Source organism: Lissotriton vulgaris, chromosome 1_1 (assembly GCF_964263255.1).
Source record: "Lissotriton vulgaris chromosome 1_1, aLisVul1.2, whole genome shotgun sequence".
NCBI lineage: Eukaryota > Metazoa > Chordata > Amphibia > Caudata > Salamandridae > Lissotriton > Lissotriton vulgaris.
The window spans coordinates 401,616,619-401,633,365 of record NC_141685.1 but is presented as its reverse complement, the minus strand read 5'-3'; the positions used below and the strand labels follow the sequence as shown (position 1 = coordinate 401,633,365).

The window sequence follows — 16,747 nt, the reverse complement described above, 5'->3', positions numbered from 1 at the left end:
TAATGCGAGTTAGTTGTTCACACCTCTACCACGTTAGTCCTCCCAGCTCCAGGCGTTAGCCCAATATATACTCCTTGCCAGCCCTTTCTGGCAATTAAAGAGTGTTCTCTGAGAAATTGCTGCTCACGAGCGCCCCGTTTAGGGCCCTAACCTCTCCCAGATGGGCGAGTTACCACCGCGCTCCCTTCTGGCTACTTCCGCTGCATTCAATCTTGACCAGTCCCTAAGCAATAAGGAGGACACAGCTTGCTAGTGTGTAAACAGCGTCAGTTCATTGACATCAACATGCATCATGGATCATAATTATCATGAATCAATGGTCATTCGTATACCATGCCTCAGGTAAATTGAACATGTGACTGTCATAATCCTAGCTTTCAGTCCCCTGATCCCTTGATTTTCTCCTAAGTCCTGATTGCACTTTATGCACCTCCCTGGCTCGAGACCCCTTTCTAGCTGTCGCGCTTTTGCAGCTTCTAGGCTTCCCTCGCTACCAAAGTTCTGTGTGGCTTCCGACTCTGGCCTTGCCTGGGCTGCAAGTGGTGCTGACCCTATGCTGGCCATTCGCCTGCACCCAGTGCCCCCCAAGGACACTGTTCGAGTGGCTCTTCCTTGTGGTCTATTGTGCTTTTCTTCGCTGTTTTCTGTTTTCTGTGTGCTGTCTCCGCCCTCCCATTGTGTTTGACTCTCATAGTTGTGTTGCTCGCGATGCCTGTGGGGTGAGTCAAGGTTGTGGAGACACGGTTTAGGGGCTGCTGCTACCTGCCTTTTTGGCTTTGTGATTGTCACGCCCTGCTACTCCTATTGGACGCTTTTGAAATACACTAGCCAATGCTAGGCGTGTTTTTTGTGGGCTTACGGCCACCATGCCTCTGGCTGTTCTCTTCGCGTCTGGTCTATGGGTCAACTTTAGATCAGGTCTGCTGCTGTATTTTTAGAGGCAGTTCTTTTGTACATCATATACATTTTCTGTTTTTGTTTTCACTTCTAGTGACTGCATATTATGCATATGCTTAGCTGCCTTAGTTTATTCTTTAGAGGTGGGCAAGCCACGGAAAGCTCGAGCCTTGTGTCTGGCTCTGACTCAGCTTGAGGTTCTGTTCAAACCTCAAGCCTATAACGAGCCAAGCTTGCATGTGGATTTCAACCTGTCATACTCTACCCAAGATATGCGTTACAGCCAGAGTTGCTGATTTTAAAACCGGAAACCAGGTTCGAGTACCAGTGTTGGCTGGTCAGGAGGACCCCAGCACCCTGTACTCTAAAAGTGTCTTGTCTAGCACCTCCTGCAACAAGTCCTTGTAGTCTCGCAGCAGGTCTCTTAGTTGCTGGTTTTAAAGGTACTGCTCCTGTAATTCAGGAAATTGTATTATCTGCTTGTCCCACCAGACATCGTCTTTCTTATACATATCCAGTAGCCCCCATGTTATATTGCCCTCTATGGCCTGCAGCCTTTTCAGTACATCGGAGTCCCACAGTGGGACCTCTAGCATCAACTTGACCTTCCAGCCGAGGGTCCATGTCCAATGTTTCCATATGCTAATTACAGTCACCGTCAGGACAGGCAGTGATAACGTCCCTTCCTCTCCATACTGCCTATGAATGTAGCTCTCCAGGTCTATAGCCTGTCTGTCTGCCAGTAGCCAGGTTCTTGACGAGTGGGGAAGACCCAATCATTGACCATCTGCATTTGTGCTGCCCAACAAACAGTACTACCATAGGTTGGAGAATGCAATTCTGCCCTCCAGGGGTTTCATGGTAAGGATCATCATAGCTATCCATGGTGACCTCATCCCACAGCTGGCCCGCATCACCTCATCTACAGACCAGAAAAACCCATCTCGGGTTTCAAAGGGCATGTTTTGCAGCAGATAAATACATTTTGGTAGATAGATCATTTCATAGAGAGCCGTCCTCCGCAGTAATGATATCAGAATTTTTTTCCAGCACTCCGAGTCTGTCCTATATTCCTAGAGGATTCTGGTCAGATTTGTAGTCCACCATCATCAAGATCCCCCAAGATAGGTGAATCCCAGGGGTTCCCATATTAGAGTATAGTTCCAATCCGGACCTTGATCATCTTTGGATAATGGAAATACCAGAGACTTATGACAGTTTATGAGGACCCAAATACCTCTAGAATTTGCAATACTTTTGGAGTTGAGTGCTCTGGGTCTGCCAGGTATAACCGGACATCCGATGAACGTCATCCCACTGTGGGCTCCACTGTAGCCACATATCAGTGAATTCTTCCCCACCCACGTAGCTAGTCGTTCAGTCGCACTGCAAAGAGTAAGGGGGCAAACGGGCACCTGACAGGTGTTTGAACCCAGACCAAATTCTACTGAGAATGCCCTGTTAGCATTGACCTTGGCTATAGGGTCTTTGTACAGCAGCCGCTCCCAGGACAAAAACGTCAGGTCAAATCCCAGTGTGGGAGCTGAATCCCAATAACCATCTGAACTCCAATATTTGAACAAACCAAATTTGACCTATTCAGATTCAGCTCCAATTCTCTAGATGATGTTGTGGTAAGAGACTACACCCCTCATCAAAAATCTCACGATTTAGCAGAGTTAAACAGAATAAATACATAAACAGCAATACATGAGTTTTAGATCAGAAACAAGGCAATTATGGGGTTATTACTGATTTGATATTAAATGAGGTACCGACAAAGAATGCATAAATGTCCAGAAAGGCTGAAATACAGAAATACAAAGTTATGAATTTAGTGAACATTTATAGCAATGTAGGCAGAAAATCCCTAATCACTATAAATTCAAAATATTAGTCTCACGTCCATACACAAAAAAACATTCAATTCATTCAAGTGCCTGAATATCTGTCTATCTATCTATCTATCTATCTATCTATCTATCTATCTATCTATCTATCTATCTATCTATCTATCTATCTATCTATCTATATATCTCCAAGCTCCAAATATCCAAAGTACAAGGAGCACTCGAGCGGCAAGAGCCTTTATGGCATACAGTCCACCAGTACAGCGATACCTTTAAGCAGTTCAATGTGCCATGGTTGCCTGACGCTTTTCAAAGTGTCCCCACTTCTCTTCAGAGGCTTTGGTACTTTGGAGCTTGGATATATATATATATATATATATTCACTGAAAAAACCATAGGTTTCACACCAGTTATAGTTAGCTGGAAATTTTATTGATATAAAACCATTGAAATTCCCACGTTATAGTTAGTCGGACTCACTATAACTTGCGCGTGCAATGCACTGCTGATGACATCACATATTACATCACTCATGACATGGTGAGTGACATCACTCATAACATCACTGATGACACCATCCAGTGAATATGTGTCTTTCTGAAAAATAAATATTAGTGAGTTATGTTTAAATATTTAAATACATATATTAGTGTTTCACTTTGTGTAGAAGTGGCTACATGTGTTGATAAGTAGCTACATGCGTATGTATATGGGTTATTTGATATTTTTATTAGTATCAGTTTGAGTGTCTATATGGTTTGGTGGGGGTATTACTTAGCACATAGATGCATGAGTGACTGACACTTTGTTTGTATGTGTTTTGAAGACAGCATATGTACAGGACTGTATGGGTGGATGAGTGTCTATATGTGTTTGTTAGTGAGTGAATGACTGTCTCACTAGTGTCTTTATCAGTAACTACATATGTTTTAATCTAGTATATATGAATATTGATGTATATAAGTGAGTATATGTGAGAGTAAGAGATTGTAAGAGTTCCTGTTTAAATAAGTATGTGTTTCTATAAGTGATTGTTTAAGAGAATAAATATGTGTAATTTTCAATAGAAGTAAGGTGGAAGTGTGTGTATAACTCTATATTCAAATAAATGGTTGTTCAATAGTTTATTTGCACGTGTGAATATGTGTGTGAGTAACTTTTGGATGAATGTCGGTGTGTAACAGGATGTATAGGTGTATCTCTTCATATGATGAGTGAGTATATGTATGAGTGACTATATAGAACTGTTGGTGAATGAGTGGATGTGTATATAGATAGTGGAAGTACAGAATTGCTTGTTGTAACTGATATAGGTATGTCCATTTTTTAAAAATTTCAGTTTCTATTTTTGAATATGTGTCTCAAGGGTTACTTTACACTGAGAGGAGGTCTGTCACTGTGTCACAAGGATGGTGTCATCAGTGATGTCATGAGTGATGTCACTCACCATGTCATGAGTGATGTAATATGTGATGTCATCAGCAGTGCATTGCACGCGCAAGTTATAGTGAGTCTGACTAACTATAACGTGGGAATTTCAATGGTTTTATATCAGTAAAATTTCCAGCTAACTATAACTGGTGTGAAACCTATGGTTTTTTCAGTGAATTTAATAGGTTTTTTAAATGCTAATTCCTAACTATAACCGGTGTGAAACCTATGGTTTTTTCAGTGAATTTCATAGGTTTTTTAAATGCTAATTCCTAACTATAACTGGTGTGAAACCTATGGTTTTTTCAGTGAATTTCATAGGTTTTGTTAATGCTAATTCCTAACTATAAGTTTCACTTTATAAATAAGACTGTTAGCACTCTAGTTGTTCTTTTTAACACTCTGGTACATTCTGTCATTGGGCTACAGTTGGGCTACATCTAGTTGAAATTTGGGCTACATTTACAATTTTTGGTCTCTGGTGGCCATCTTTGGGCTACATTGGGCTACTTTGGGCTACATTTGGGCTACATTTTGGCTCTAACATATATTAAGCCCAATGTTGCACAATACATATTTTTCTAAAGTTAATTTTTTTACAAACCACTTCAGAATAGGACTACCTGTCCCTACAATTATCCCATTTTTTTTTTTTAATTTTTTGGGGGAGCGCTCCCGGAGCGCGCCCCGGAGTGCGCCCCGAAAAGTGTATTTCTGAAAAGCGCCCCCGGGCGCGCTCCGGGGAGCGTCCCGTGAGCGCCAATATCGCAAACGAAAACATGATCGTGACGTATCGCGTAGCCGCGACCGCGTGATACGCACGGCGTAAGCGCACCCGGAAGTACTCGAGCGAATACGATCGCACAACGTAAACTTCCGACGCGCTTACGCTGCACGCCCCGTGCGCGTAGCGTAAGCGCGTCGGGTCATGTGAGCAGAAAATAACACTTTTCATTGGTTCATAACAGTTTTAGTTTCATAATGATGAAGCCCCTGGTCTTGTGACCTGAAAATAACACTTCTCATTGGTTCAGGACAGTTTTTTTTTCTAAATGATGAAAGACCCCACCTTTTTTCCTTATTCTGACTTTGTCCTTTGACTGAGGAAGACCTGTTTGTTGCTCTCTCTACTTTTTTGCTCCAAATAATGGCTTCAGTAGTAGCATCAGCTGGTGCATCTGCCCCACCACCACCACCACAACCACCAAGAGGACCAGCTCCAAATTATATTGGTGGTCAAGAACAGGAGGAGGAGGAAGAGGAAGAGGAGGTGGGGAGAAGAAGATGGCTGCCAGAAGAAAATACACCTTACAAACCCAAACCACACATTGTATGGCAGTTTTTTTCAATCCCAGAGGGGAAAAAAAAGGTGAATGCGCCCAAGGTGACTTGCCTCATCTGCAATGATGAACTTTCACGGGGCAACCCAAACAAAAAATATTCTTTTGGTAACTATACCATGATTCGGCACATGACCAGAAAGCACCCAAACAACTACTCTCGTGCAGAGTTCAGGGAACTGGCCAGTAACCTCCCCCAGTCATCAAGGACCCCCTCCCAAAGAAACCAACCCACCTCATCAGAACCAGACACATCCGAGGAGATGCCTTGCATTCAGCCGAGATTTGCTGATTTTAAAATCACTTGTTCTGCATGTGGCAAGCTTATCGCCTATGGCGAAAAAAGCGTTAAGCTCATTGTCCTTGCAGGTGATAATCACAAGTGCCCCAAAAAGAAGTAATTTTTTGGGTTTTTTGTTTTTTTGCTCCAGTTGAGCCAGTTTCAATTCCCTTTTTTTGTTTCTCCCCCTAAAAAAATACAAAAAAAATATAAAACTGTTTTGAAAAGCCAAAAAAAGTTCAAAAAGTTCAAAAAACACAAAAAAAATATAAAACAACAAAAAGAAGAAAAAAAAAAGTTCTTTTTAGAACTACCTCCAATTTCTAAATAAAAACTTCTTTTTTTTTAAAACTCTGTCATCTTTTTCCCTCATTTTACGCTCCCCGGTGCGCTACCTGGTGCGCGTACCGGGCGCTTCCCCCGCGCAAAACGAAAAAAAAAAAATTATTTTAAATGCCCCGCGGGGCCCTTTTATAGCCCCCACATCAAACCTAGGGGGTCAAAGGGGTCTATCCCTGACGCCTTATGGTCAGTTCCCTCTTTGTTTTAGCCACCTCTTATGTCTCGATTTTACCGAGACACAAGATGGCGGCCGCTCTGGACTGTTTCAAATGTTTACAGACACCCGAGAGCCAATCAGCTTTCCATGCGCACCTCGCGTCACGCGCCCGGAGCGCTCCCTGGTGCGCGCACCGGAGCGCGGCTATAGATATATATATTTTTTTGAACCTTAATTACTCAAAATCCACTGGAGCACATATCTTGAGACATAGCAAAGGCACATCGGGCTACCAGTCCCTACAATTTTGCCAAGTTTGGTGGAAATCCATTCAGCCGTTCGGGCTAAAAGTGAAATCGACCGCCCTATGGAAATTAACATGGGGAAAACGCGTTTTGGGACCCCCCTTTTATCTCGGCCCCCGCTTGACGAATCCCCCCCAAACTTTCAGGGAAGGACCGGAACGCCGCGAGGCCATTTTGAGGAAATTTTCACGCAGATTCGTCAACCGGCGCCAAAGTTATTCCAAATAGAATTTTGAGATTTAACATTGAAAAAAATCCTAACTATAACTACCTACTGGCGACCGCCAGTAGGTAATATATATATATATATATATATATATATATATATATATATATATATATATATATATATATATATAATGTGTATGTATGTATATATATGTGTGTATGTATATGTATATATATGAGATTTTTTAGCACATTTGCTTAAGCACTTATGTGTTAAAACAAGGACATTTAACAGTGTATTTGCATTAGATAGATGATTGGATTACAAATAGATGATTGGATTACAATCAAAAATATTATAAGACACAGCCACATCCTAATAAAATGCTAATAAATCAACTGATGAATGACACAAAATCACACATAAATGGTTTCAACCCTGTCCATAGTAACCTCTCTCCAACTTTTCTTCATCAAAATAAGGAACAATAATATACAAGTTCTTTTGGTTTAGGCTGCAAATGATGTCCCAGACTGGGGAAAATCCTTTCAATTGGAGAGATCACCATCAAATTATGTGAAAGTTCATTCAGTTTGTGAAGTAAAGAAAGACTTGGGTGGATTTCTCGCTCATATTGACCGCTGACACCTTTCAACCTCCTTCACTAATTTAATATGAACTCCTCATCGGGGAGTTTCCACATTTGATACTGGACACCACATGAGTTGTACAAGGTTCAGTGTTAAAAAACTTCTAACGGTAAAAGCTGTTCAAAATAGACTATACGAATATATAGATGTACTGAAATAAACTGTATATCACAGTAACAAGTCATGTTCTTCCTGTATACGGCAAGTGAACTAGCAATAAAACCGCAGTGCCTTTCCTGTTTCTCACATCCGCTAGAAGGAGACAAGTGAGGGGACACTCGATCCTTCCTTAGGATGGTTTAATAACTCTGCACTGCAAAGTAAAACCATCCGTTTTGAAAATATGAACCCAAACGAGGTTAAACAATGGATTGCTGTATAGGTCAAAACTAGGAGTTGTATGGTTATCAACCTCACTCCTGCTTCCTCATTGCAGACTGCCCCAGGGTCAAACTGGGACACAAAATAGGCCCGGGCACCAAAATAAAAGTTGCTGCATTAGTGAATTCGACAGTTAAAAAAGTTGCCTACGTTTGCAAATTAGGACTGTTTTGAATTTAAAATGCTAAGCTGAATAAGTGATTTGCAAGGTATGGAAGACTGCATGGATTTGAAATTGCTGTAGACAATGTTTGTTTGTTTTACTATCGGGAGATAAACAGTAAAAAAACGTCCCAGCAGACCATAAATCGGGGCCACAAATTGGCAAGAATAACGACCCTCACACTTACCTGTCAGACCAGCCTGTTGGACACTGCCTGATTGCCCCATAGGCCATTAAGACCCTGACTGCCCCTTCAGGACCTCCGCTGCCGGCTGCATTCATCCTTCCGGTGAACTTTGACACACGTAGGGATTCACTTCCTCTGCTTGATTTGCACAGCCCCCACCTCAAATTCCCCAGTTGCCCTTTCAGAGTTCCTCCTTGTTTCAGGGATAAGTTCGTTTTGCCTTCCCTCCCTTGCAAGTGTCCATGGTAGATGTCGCCCCACTGAACTAAGAGCTGCAGAAGCAACATTGTAGTAGAAAAGGCAGCGAGACAGCACCTCGTAACAGCACACTTGGAAACCATCAGCTTACAGCATAACCTCCACTCACTACCCAGACATCGACACACAAGAGCCCTCAGCAATAATAACATTAACCTGCCTAGGTTTTGCCTATAGTGTGCATGCGCTGTCAGCGAAACCTATTGTTCTTTAAAAAACAAAAAGCTTAAATGGGGTTTAGAATCTGTCTATTATTTCCCTTTACTTACCATTGGTTGGGTCCCCCATTACTTTTGTTTTCTTTCTTCCTATTGTTCGGCGTCTCCTCCTCACCACCAGCTTCATTCTTCATCCCTTCTTGGAGCATGGACCAAGTCCTGCTTCCTGTGTCCAGTGACCTTCCACTGGCCACAGACCCCTTAAGATACTGTTGAATTTTTTTTTTTTTACTTTTCGTCACCCCGTCATTCTTTTTCACCCACTCACCATATCTCCATTATTTCACACCCTCCTTCCTCTTGTTGCCTTTATTTTATTTGTGAAAGGTTTATATAGCGCAAGCTCTACCTGAAGGTATTAGAGCGCTTTACATGAGCCTTATTTACTTTACACAAGGCCACATTCATTTTTATTTTTTAGGCACGGGGAGTTTCAGTGATTTGCCCAGAATCTCAGGATGTTGTGCCAATGCAGAGACTCCAACCTTGTTCCCCGCTTGTCCACAGGGGGCCATTGTGACAGTAACGCCTCATTCCTTTAAAAACATTAACAAAGCCATATGGCTCGTGTACAGCTAGTTGGCGTTGTTAATGTTTTTTTAGAGATGTTGCACACCAGCCTGGGCTGCACCATAGCACTTTGTTTTTATTTACTTTGAGTCATGTTGCACAGTAGCTCAGACTGCTATGCAACATCCTAAAGCATTAAATCAGGTTCCCCGCGCGACCCTCTAAGTCTAGATCTTGAAACTACTTGATCTGGACTCCCGCTGTGTCTTGATGGAACTTCTTAATTCCTCCTTGAGAGAGGCCCATGTTCCACAGGAGTGGAAACATGCAATGATAGTTCCTCTCTTAAAGAAGGCCGGAGCGGAGCTGACCCTTCTAATTTGTCTAATTTCAGGCCCATCTCCTGTTGCCTATCTTTTCTAAGATCTTAGAAAGGCATATCAATACACAGCTGACTCATTTTGTGGAAAGCTCAGGCTTCCTGCATCCATACCAATCTGGCTTTAGGTCAAATCACTCCACTGAAACTACGCTTTTAGGAGTCACCGAGAGATTGCGTCACTGTATCGATTGCGGAGAAACATCTGCGCTCATACTTCTTGATTTGAGTGCGGCTTTCGATACGGTGTCACATTCCATCCTTCTCGCATCTCTTCGGTCTCTAGGAGTTGAGGGTCCTGCTCTGGCTTGGGTGGCCTCTTTTTTAAGTGGCCGCACATTCCAGGTTTTTTCTGCCAAAGCCGCCTCCAAAGTTTGCTCTTCAGCGTACGGCGTTCCCCAGGGGTCTATTTTGAGCCCTCTATTATTTAATATTTACGTTAGACCCCTGGCCACCATAGTGGAGGAAGCTGGCCTCACCTTATTTTCCTACGCCGATGATACGCAAATTATCTTTTCTCTTTCAAATATGGAAGGTGGCAAAATCTCCGTTTTAAAACAAGGATTGACTCGGGTCTCTGTGTGGATGCGCAGTAACTTTCTTAAACTTAATGGAGACAAGACCGAGGTTGTTATCCTGGGAAAGGGAAGAGATTCATGGGGTCCTCAACATTGGCCCAATGAAATGGGCCTCATTCCTCAACCTGTTGCCCAGGTGCGCAACCTCGGATTCCTCATTGATGAGAAGCTTACGATGCGCCAGCAGGTAGTAAAGGTAGCTTCCATCTGCTTTGTTACTCTAAAATGGCTCCAAAAAATCCTTTGGATGCTTCCTGTCTCCACACAGTGGACAGTAGTCCAGGCGTTGGTTGTTTCCCGCCTGGACTACGGAAATGTTCTTTATTTAGAAGCTGACCTAGCAACACTATATAAACTTCAGGTTGTGCAGAACACGGCTGCACAGCTTCTACTTCATGTCCCTCGGAGAGCCTCCGTTTCCCAAGCACTTCAAGATCTTCACTGGTTTAGGATTGCCAGTCGAATTAAATTCAAGGCTCTGTTATATTTTTAAGATTAAACAAGGCTCAGCTCCTGCATATCTACATGATCTTATCCAAGCTTACCAACCCAGTCGTTCTTTGAGATCCTCTGGGATAGGTGATTTTGTGATTCCGAGATTCAGGCTGGTAAAGATGGGCGGCCGCTCTTTCTCCCACCTGGGCCCGAAATTCAGGAATGCTTTGCCTGTTGTCTTAAAAACAGAAACCAATCTTTTTCATTTCCGCAAGGGACTTAAAACATGGCTCTTTCAGTAATGACTTGGCTGTCCTCCTCAGTAATTGACTTATGGTTGCTCTCTTTTCATTCTTTTGATCTGTCCCTTGGCGCCGGGAAACCCACTGCGGGTAGCTGTTCGCCTTATAAGTTGAATAAATAAATAAATAAAGGCGGCAGTAGGTTTCTCCTGTTTTGTATAGCACTTCAACCGGACTTCTCTGGATTCTAATCCTTGTCAATAGAGGACATCACAATGCAGCCTCCTCTTACTGGCCACACATTGACACACAAGAAACCTCCTCAATAATACCAATAACCTGTTTTCAAATAGCACTTCAACCACACTTCTTGGGTTTCTCTGCCCTGTAAATGCAGGACATCACAGAGCTGCCTCCTCTAACCGTCAACACATTGACACACAAGAACCACAAGATACCTGTTTTATATAGCACTTTAACCACACTTCTTTGGTTTCTAAGCACTGTACATAAATGAACATCACATCAAATTGTAGCCTCCTCACACTGTAGACATGTCCAATACACGAGAGCCTGCAGCAGTAAGAACCGTAAGATGTCATGGAAGAGCCCACCAGAAAGCAAAGAGATCTGGTTACAAAAGACCTATTGTGGACTTGCCAAGAACTTACGTAGACTTACAACCCACACATTGTTTACTTACTGATTGGCTTCGTCATCTCATTGACTTGTTTCTTACTCATTCTTTCCTTGCCCCACGATGTCCACCATGTGATTCTCCCTCCTCTTGAGCACAGTCTCTTTACCACATCTCTCACTAGCTGTCTATTACTGTTCCATTGGAGTACATGTTATCCAGTGATCTCTCCACTTGTGCTTCTCCCCACCCACCAAATAGCCGCCCTACACCAAATACTCCCCCTTGACTCCATATTGCACTCACTCCCTCGTGCTTCTCCCCCTACCAAACTACCTCTCTCCCCAGCTAAACGTGTTGCTTTCTCGCTCATGTGCTTCTTTCTACCCCCAATCGGCATTGGCTAGAGCACATCTGGTACAAGTTTGGACAGTGTGGAGAACATTTTCGCTAACCGCTTACGGGTTGGGTAGATTGCGTGGAGATAAATAAACTTCAGATTTGTAAGCTTTGCATTGCTAAACGCTTAGTGTCTATTCCCCCAACACCCTCGACCATTGCTTATCTATGAGATGTGTTTGGAGGAGGGTCCCCATCAGGCCCTCAAGTAGTGAGGGGGCCGTGAACATGTTCAGGAGTGTCTTGTAAAACCAGAAAGTCAATCTTCCAGGGACGGCTCCTCCATGTGGGTGGAGGAGCGTCGCCGCACTGCTTTCTCGCAGTGCGAGAAACAGTAACATAAAATGGTATAGATATCCTTTTATGTTACTGCTTCTCGCACTGCAAGAAAGAAGAAGGGTTTGGTTGTGGATGGGCGGTCCTGCAACAGGGGAGGAGTGGCTAGCCCAATGTTGTGGGCCCTGACTGACCCGTCATGCGCACTCTGCCATTTTCTCAGCCTACATAGAGAAAATGGCCTCCCCATAGGTGCCTGGCTGGCTGCCGTCCCAACCAATCACAACGCTGCCATTGCAGCATTGTGATTGGTTTATAGAAGGGGCGGGAGGCTGGCGGCTTCCTGCGAGGAGCATAGAAACAGAGACGACGCAGGACCAGATCGTGCCGGCTAATGTAAGTTATATATATTTTTTTTATTAAAATTAAACCGGTCTCCCACCCCACCCATGCCCCTCCCCCACCGATCTCCCTCCCCCACCCTCGAGTCATGCCGGCCGTGACTGCAATCTTCCCACTCCTCCTGTAGTGAATAATAACTACAGGGCTTCAGGCGTGGCCAGTTCAGAGTGCCCATGTCCCCATAGCTCTTGCACCATACCCAATATTTTCCCTTATAACAGGAAATACGTGGCTGGGAGGTCCAGATCTTTTTGCATCTCCTGCTCCACCAGGAGTGTCCCTTCTCTATAGCAGTCGCCAATGGTGAGCACATTCAGTTCTGCCCACCCCCTCAGGAGAGTCTCTGGTGCCCGACCAGGTCAGCAGCCTGTCTGAGTGGTATCGTTGAAACATTAAGTATCACCGCTTTCGTTCTATGCCAATATCTGTTTCAGCATTGCACCGCCAGGACCCCAACCTCAGAAGGTTGCCTGCTCCCCGACGTCATCCCAGCAGCCTGGCCAGCAGACCTACCCTTACTTGGTTTCCCAGCTCCAAAGTCGGCAGGTCTAGTCAACGGCTTGCATTGGTAAAATCTGGGCATATATCCTCTTATGTTAGTGATTAGTGACTGAAGCTGCAGCTGCTCTAAATGTTGGGTTGGCAAACAGGTGACACTGCAGTACCTTTCAGAGCAGCAACTTAAACCTTAAATCTTGGCTTTTTTTTTTACAAAAGCATCCCCTCTCACAGTGGTTTTATCTGATTGTGGTCCTTCTTTTATTCATTTAAGAAAGTATTTTCCGTTTACAAGGTGTAGACTGTAGAGGTTTCTTTGCTTCCTAATCTGCCAGCCAGGAATGCTGCGCAACCTGGGGATTCCAAGTTCACATTCTGTTCCGATGTCCTCTCGTTTTATCCTGTTCCTATCGCGGAGATCAACAGTAAAGCGAATGTAATTAGGCGATCACAAGTCTTTGCTGAGCGAAGGGCATGTCTGGGTTCGAAAGGCGTTGCCTAGACTGAGAAATACAAAGGGGGTGTTAATGATGAGAATGGGTGAACATTAATGTACGCGCAGGGAGGCTCCCGTCGCTACACTCCGCGCATGTAAATATGAGAGCCTGCAAGAAATCCTAAAGCAGGAGCATCCATCTCTAGCGTAAAGTAGTCACTGAATCCTACCTGCCCAACACTATTCCAACCCCCAGTGCACAGTGCAATGACATATAACTTAACTTCCCTCTCAAACGGACCGTGGCAATTTTTGTTGGTTTCAGGGGAAATTTGGTGTCCTTTCTGATGCAGCCTTTGAGATGACACATTGTGGGCTGCAGACGTCAGCGCATGGCCGTGTGCCAAGAGGCCACTCGGTGTGGCGCTGTACTCCATTGGCTCAGGGACACGGCCGTCACTAAAAGACCTTGAGCCAATAGGTCAACAGTAGGTCACTAAAAGACCCCGATTGGGAGGAACTGAAAGGAATTTCAAGCATCTTGAACAGGGTCGTGGCGCGGCAACTCTGAAGCACAGCTGCAGTACAACATTTACTCGTATTTTGCCATTTCTAAATTTAAATACAGAAAAAGGAAAAATAGTTTTCCGTCTGTATTTATATGTAAAAATCCGTATAAACGGAAAACCGGGAGCCCTACTTATAATTTAATATTTTCCCTGGTAGTTTCCACTTATATAAAATATGTCTGTACCATTCTTAGTACTTACTTCAAAAATTGCTGTTGACCTCAAATCTGGTGAACCGGGTTCGTGTCTCGGCCACGACACTCAACATCCTTTGATTCTGGGCAAATCACTTCTTCGCCCTGTGCCTAACAAAAATGAACGAGTCATCGTGTAACACAACTGGTGCTCATGTAAAGCGCTCTGATACCTGATACCTTCGGGTCCATTTCGCGCTATATAAAACTCCTGGAGAAAAATACACTTCTTTACATAAAAACACATTAAACACACAGTCCAGGCCAAACCTATTGGCATTGCCACTGTTTGTCTTTATTTGTTGTACAAAGTTGTTTATACATGTGTAAGCAAAATGCATTTACTTATTTATCTTCCTACAGTTAATTTCTTTAAGCGCTTCTCACCAGGGATACATGTCAGTACTCCTATCAGTACAATATATATATTAACAGCAGAGGCAATTAATTCCCATATTTGAAAATTATTTCAATTGTAAATTAACACAAGTGAGAATACAATATGTAATGATCTTAGATGCACTTTAGTACTTTTGTTAAAACACAGTTGATGGTCATAGATGTTTTTGTAAAATATTTTCTGTTAAAGTATATTTTATTTTATATTCATTCTATCCAGTTAAGAAATACTGTGATGCAAGCCCCTTTAACATCAGAGTTAGAACACCCATTAGAAACAGATCAATGTGTGTGCATGCTTCTTATACCGCCTAAGAAGTTCTACCCAGTCCCTGAAAAATCAACCGGGGTATCATTAATCTGATGGAAAGGTGGCATTTCATTGTAAATGACTTCTTCTTTCTGTTTTTTAGATTTCATATTACAACCAATTTACCCCTGGATTTGTCTCGTACATCACTGCAAACATTGCTGGACTATCCTCTGAGCTCTACACTACTTTCCAAAACTGCGAATCATTTCTCGAAAAGAACAAAGATGATCTTTCTGTGGGACTCCAGAATCTTTAACATCAGCACCAGGGCATCCTTTTCATAGATCACGAGTGGCTTGGTGCATGTAAAGTTTGCAGGGCCCACACACAATAAGGGGAAGTGGTCGCCAGATTAACTCACTTGTATCTACCAAAGGAAGAGCCTACTCTACAGTACATATAGGTGATTTAGTAGTACTGAGTTCATCAACATTTGTCGTTCAACGAAAATGCTAATGAAACGGGCATGATGGGAGTTTGCAACATAACGAATAAGCCTCTTAGCATAATATGCCAATGGTACGAACTAAAGTCGAGCATGGAAGTAGAAACAAGTAGGTGTTGCTATCTCATTATCTTTAATGTCTAATTGACACATGTCATAACCTCAGCTAACGTCCCTTGGATTATCAGTACAATTGTGGCTAGTATTTGGGCATTGACTCCTTTTCTGTTATGTAGATAAACTGTTTATATACTGTCAATCAGGCACGCATTATAAGAGTATGTTGGGCCTATTTCTATTTATCACAATGGGTAAAGAAATGCACTTTCACAAAGGCGGCAGTAAATAACATTTATTGTTTTTTATTAAAGAACTGACGGTAACAAGCTTTTTGCTTCAGGCACCATATAAGAGCTTGGACAACAGGCATTTTTAGTAAAACTGCATGCCTTGAAACCGTTGTAGTCATGTGCATTTATAGAAGTCTTCCCAGTTAATTATATTTTTACTGCACCATATCCAACATTTAATTAATTAAACATTACACCAGGTAATAAATCAGAGAGGATCGAATATGATAAATGCAATTTAAAAAACACATCAATAAAACATTACAATTCCAACTCTTCAGTGACATTATACAGAACATAGTGGCTAAGAGGGATCCTTTCACACAATGAACATTAGGACTTTGAAAACACCTTGTCGGGCATTTTCACGGTCTGATGCAGGAGCGAATATGTTCTTGCAGTACTTTGATGTACTATTTTGAACAAATAACTGCTACTTTGCTATGTTAAAAAATATGAAATCTGTTGTAAATTTGCACAAAATGGATTGAGGAATTCCTTGATGGGAATCAAAACTAATTGTTCTGTATTTTTGGACATTTATGTGCGTCATCCAAGTCCAATCTAGCATAAATCTACTTCAATTGCCATAGAAGGATTACTTTTTAGTCCTAACCTGATTTTCTTTTATTCCTGTTTGCCATTTTGTATTTAAGGATTGATTATGGTAGTGGTGGCGTTTGGTGAGTGACAGCAAAATAGTAAAAAATAAAATATTTTGTATGGTACAGGCTTGTCTGTTTGTGTCTTGCTATAAACCGGGCCCTGTTTACCCATCCTTCCAACCTCCTTGGAAACTCTGTATTGATTGTTTCGTTTCTTATATAGAGCATTTTTATCCCATAAAATGAAATTTAGGAAAAATGTTTGACAATTGATAGAACATGCGTATCAAGTTTCAGGTTTACTCATCTGTGGGCGTTTGGATGTATTGCTGGTATTGAGCAGAATGTTACCCAGATGGTTGCAGGGGCTTTTGTCAATTATACGTCTGCAACTACATTTTTTGTAAGCAGAGTTAGCAACAGGTGAGGGCGACTGCACATGACAATGTTGT

The 16,747-nt window shown here is 42.6% G+C and overlaps 1 protein-coding gene across 14 annotated transcripts in view; it reads left to right on the top strand.

The window, feature by feature from the left end:
- The window catches only part of ACOT11 (acyl-CoA thioesterase 11), a 791,760-nt gene extending 775,342 nt beyond the window's left edge, over positions 1–16,418 (top strand). For all 14 annotated transcript variants that reach the window (XM_086952551.1, XM_086952558.1, XM_086952565.1 and 11 more), the window contains one exon: positions 14,996–16,418. In XM_086952551.1, the coding sequence (XP_086808677.1) occupies positions 14,996–15,151 (156 nt within the window). In that variant the 3' untranslated portion in view covers positions 15,152–16,418. The remainder of the gene's footprint in view (positions 1–14,995) is intronic.
- Positions 16,419–16,747: the final 329 nt, after the last annotated feature.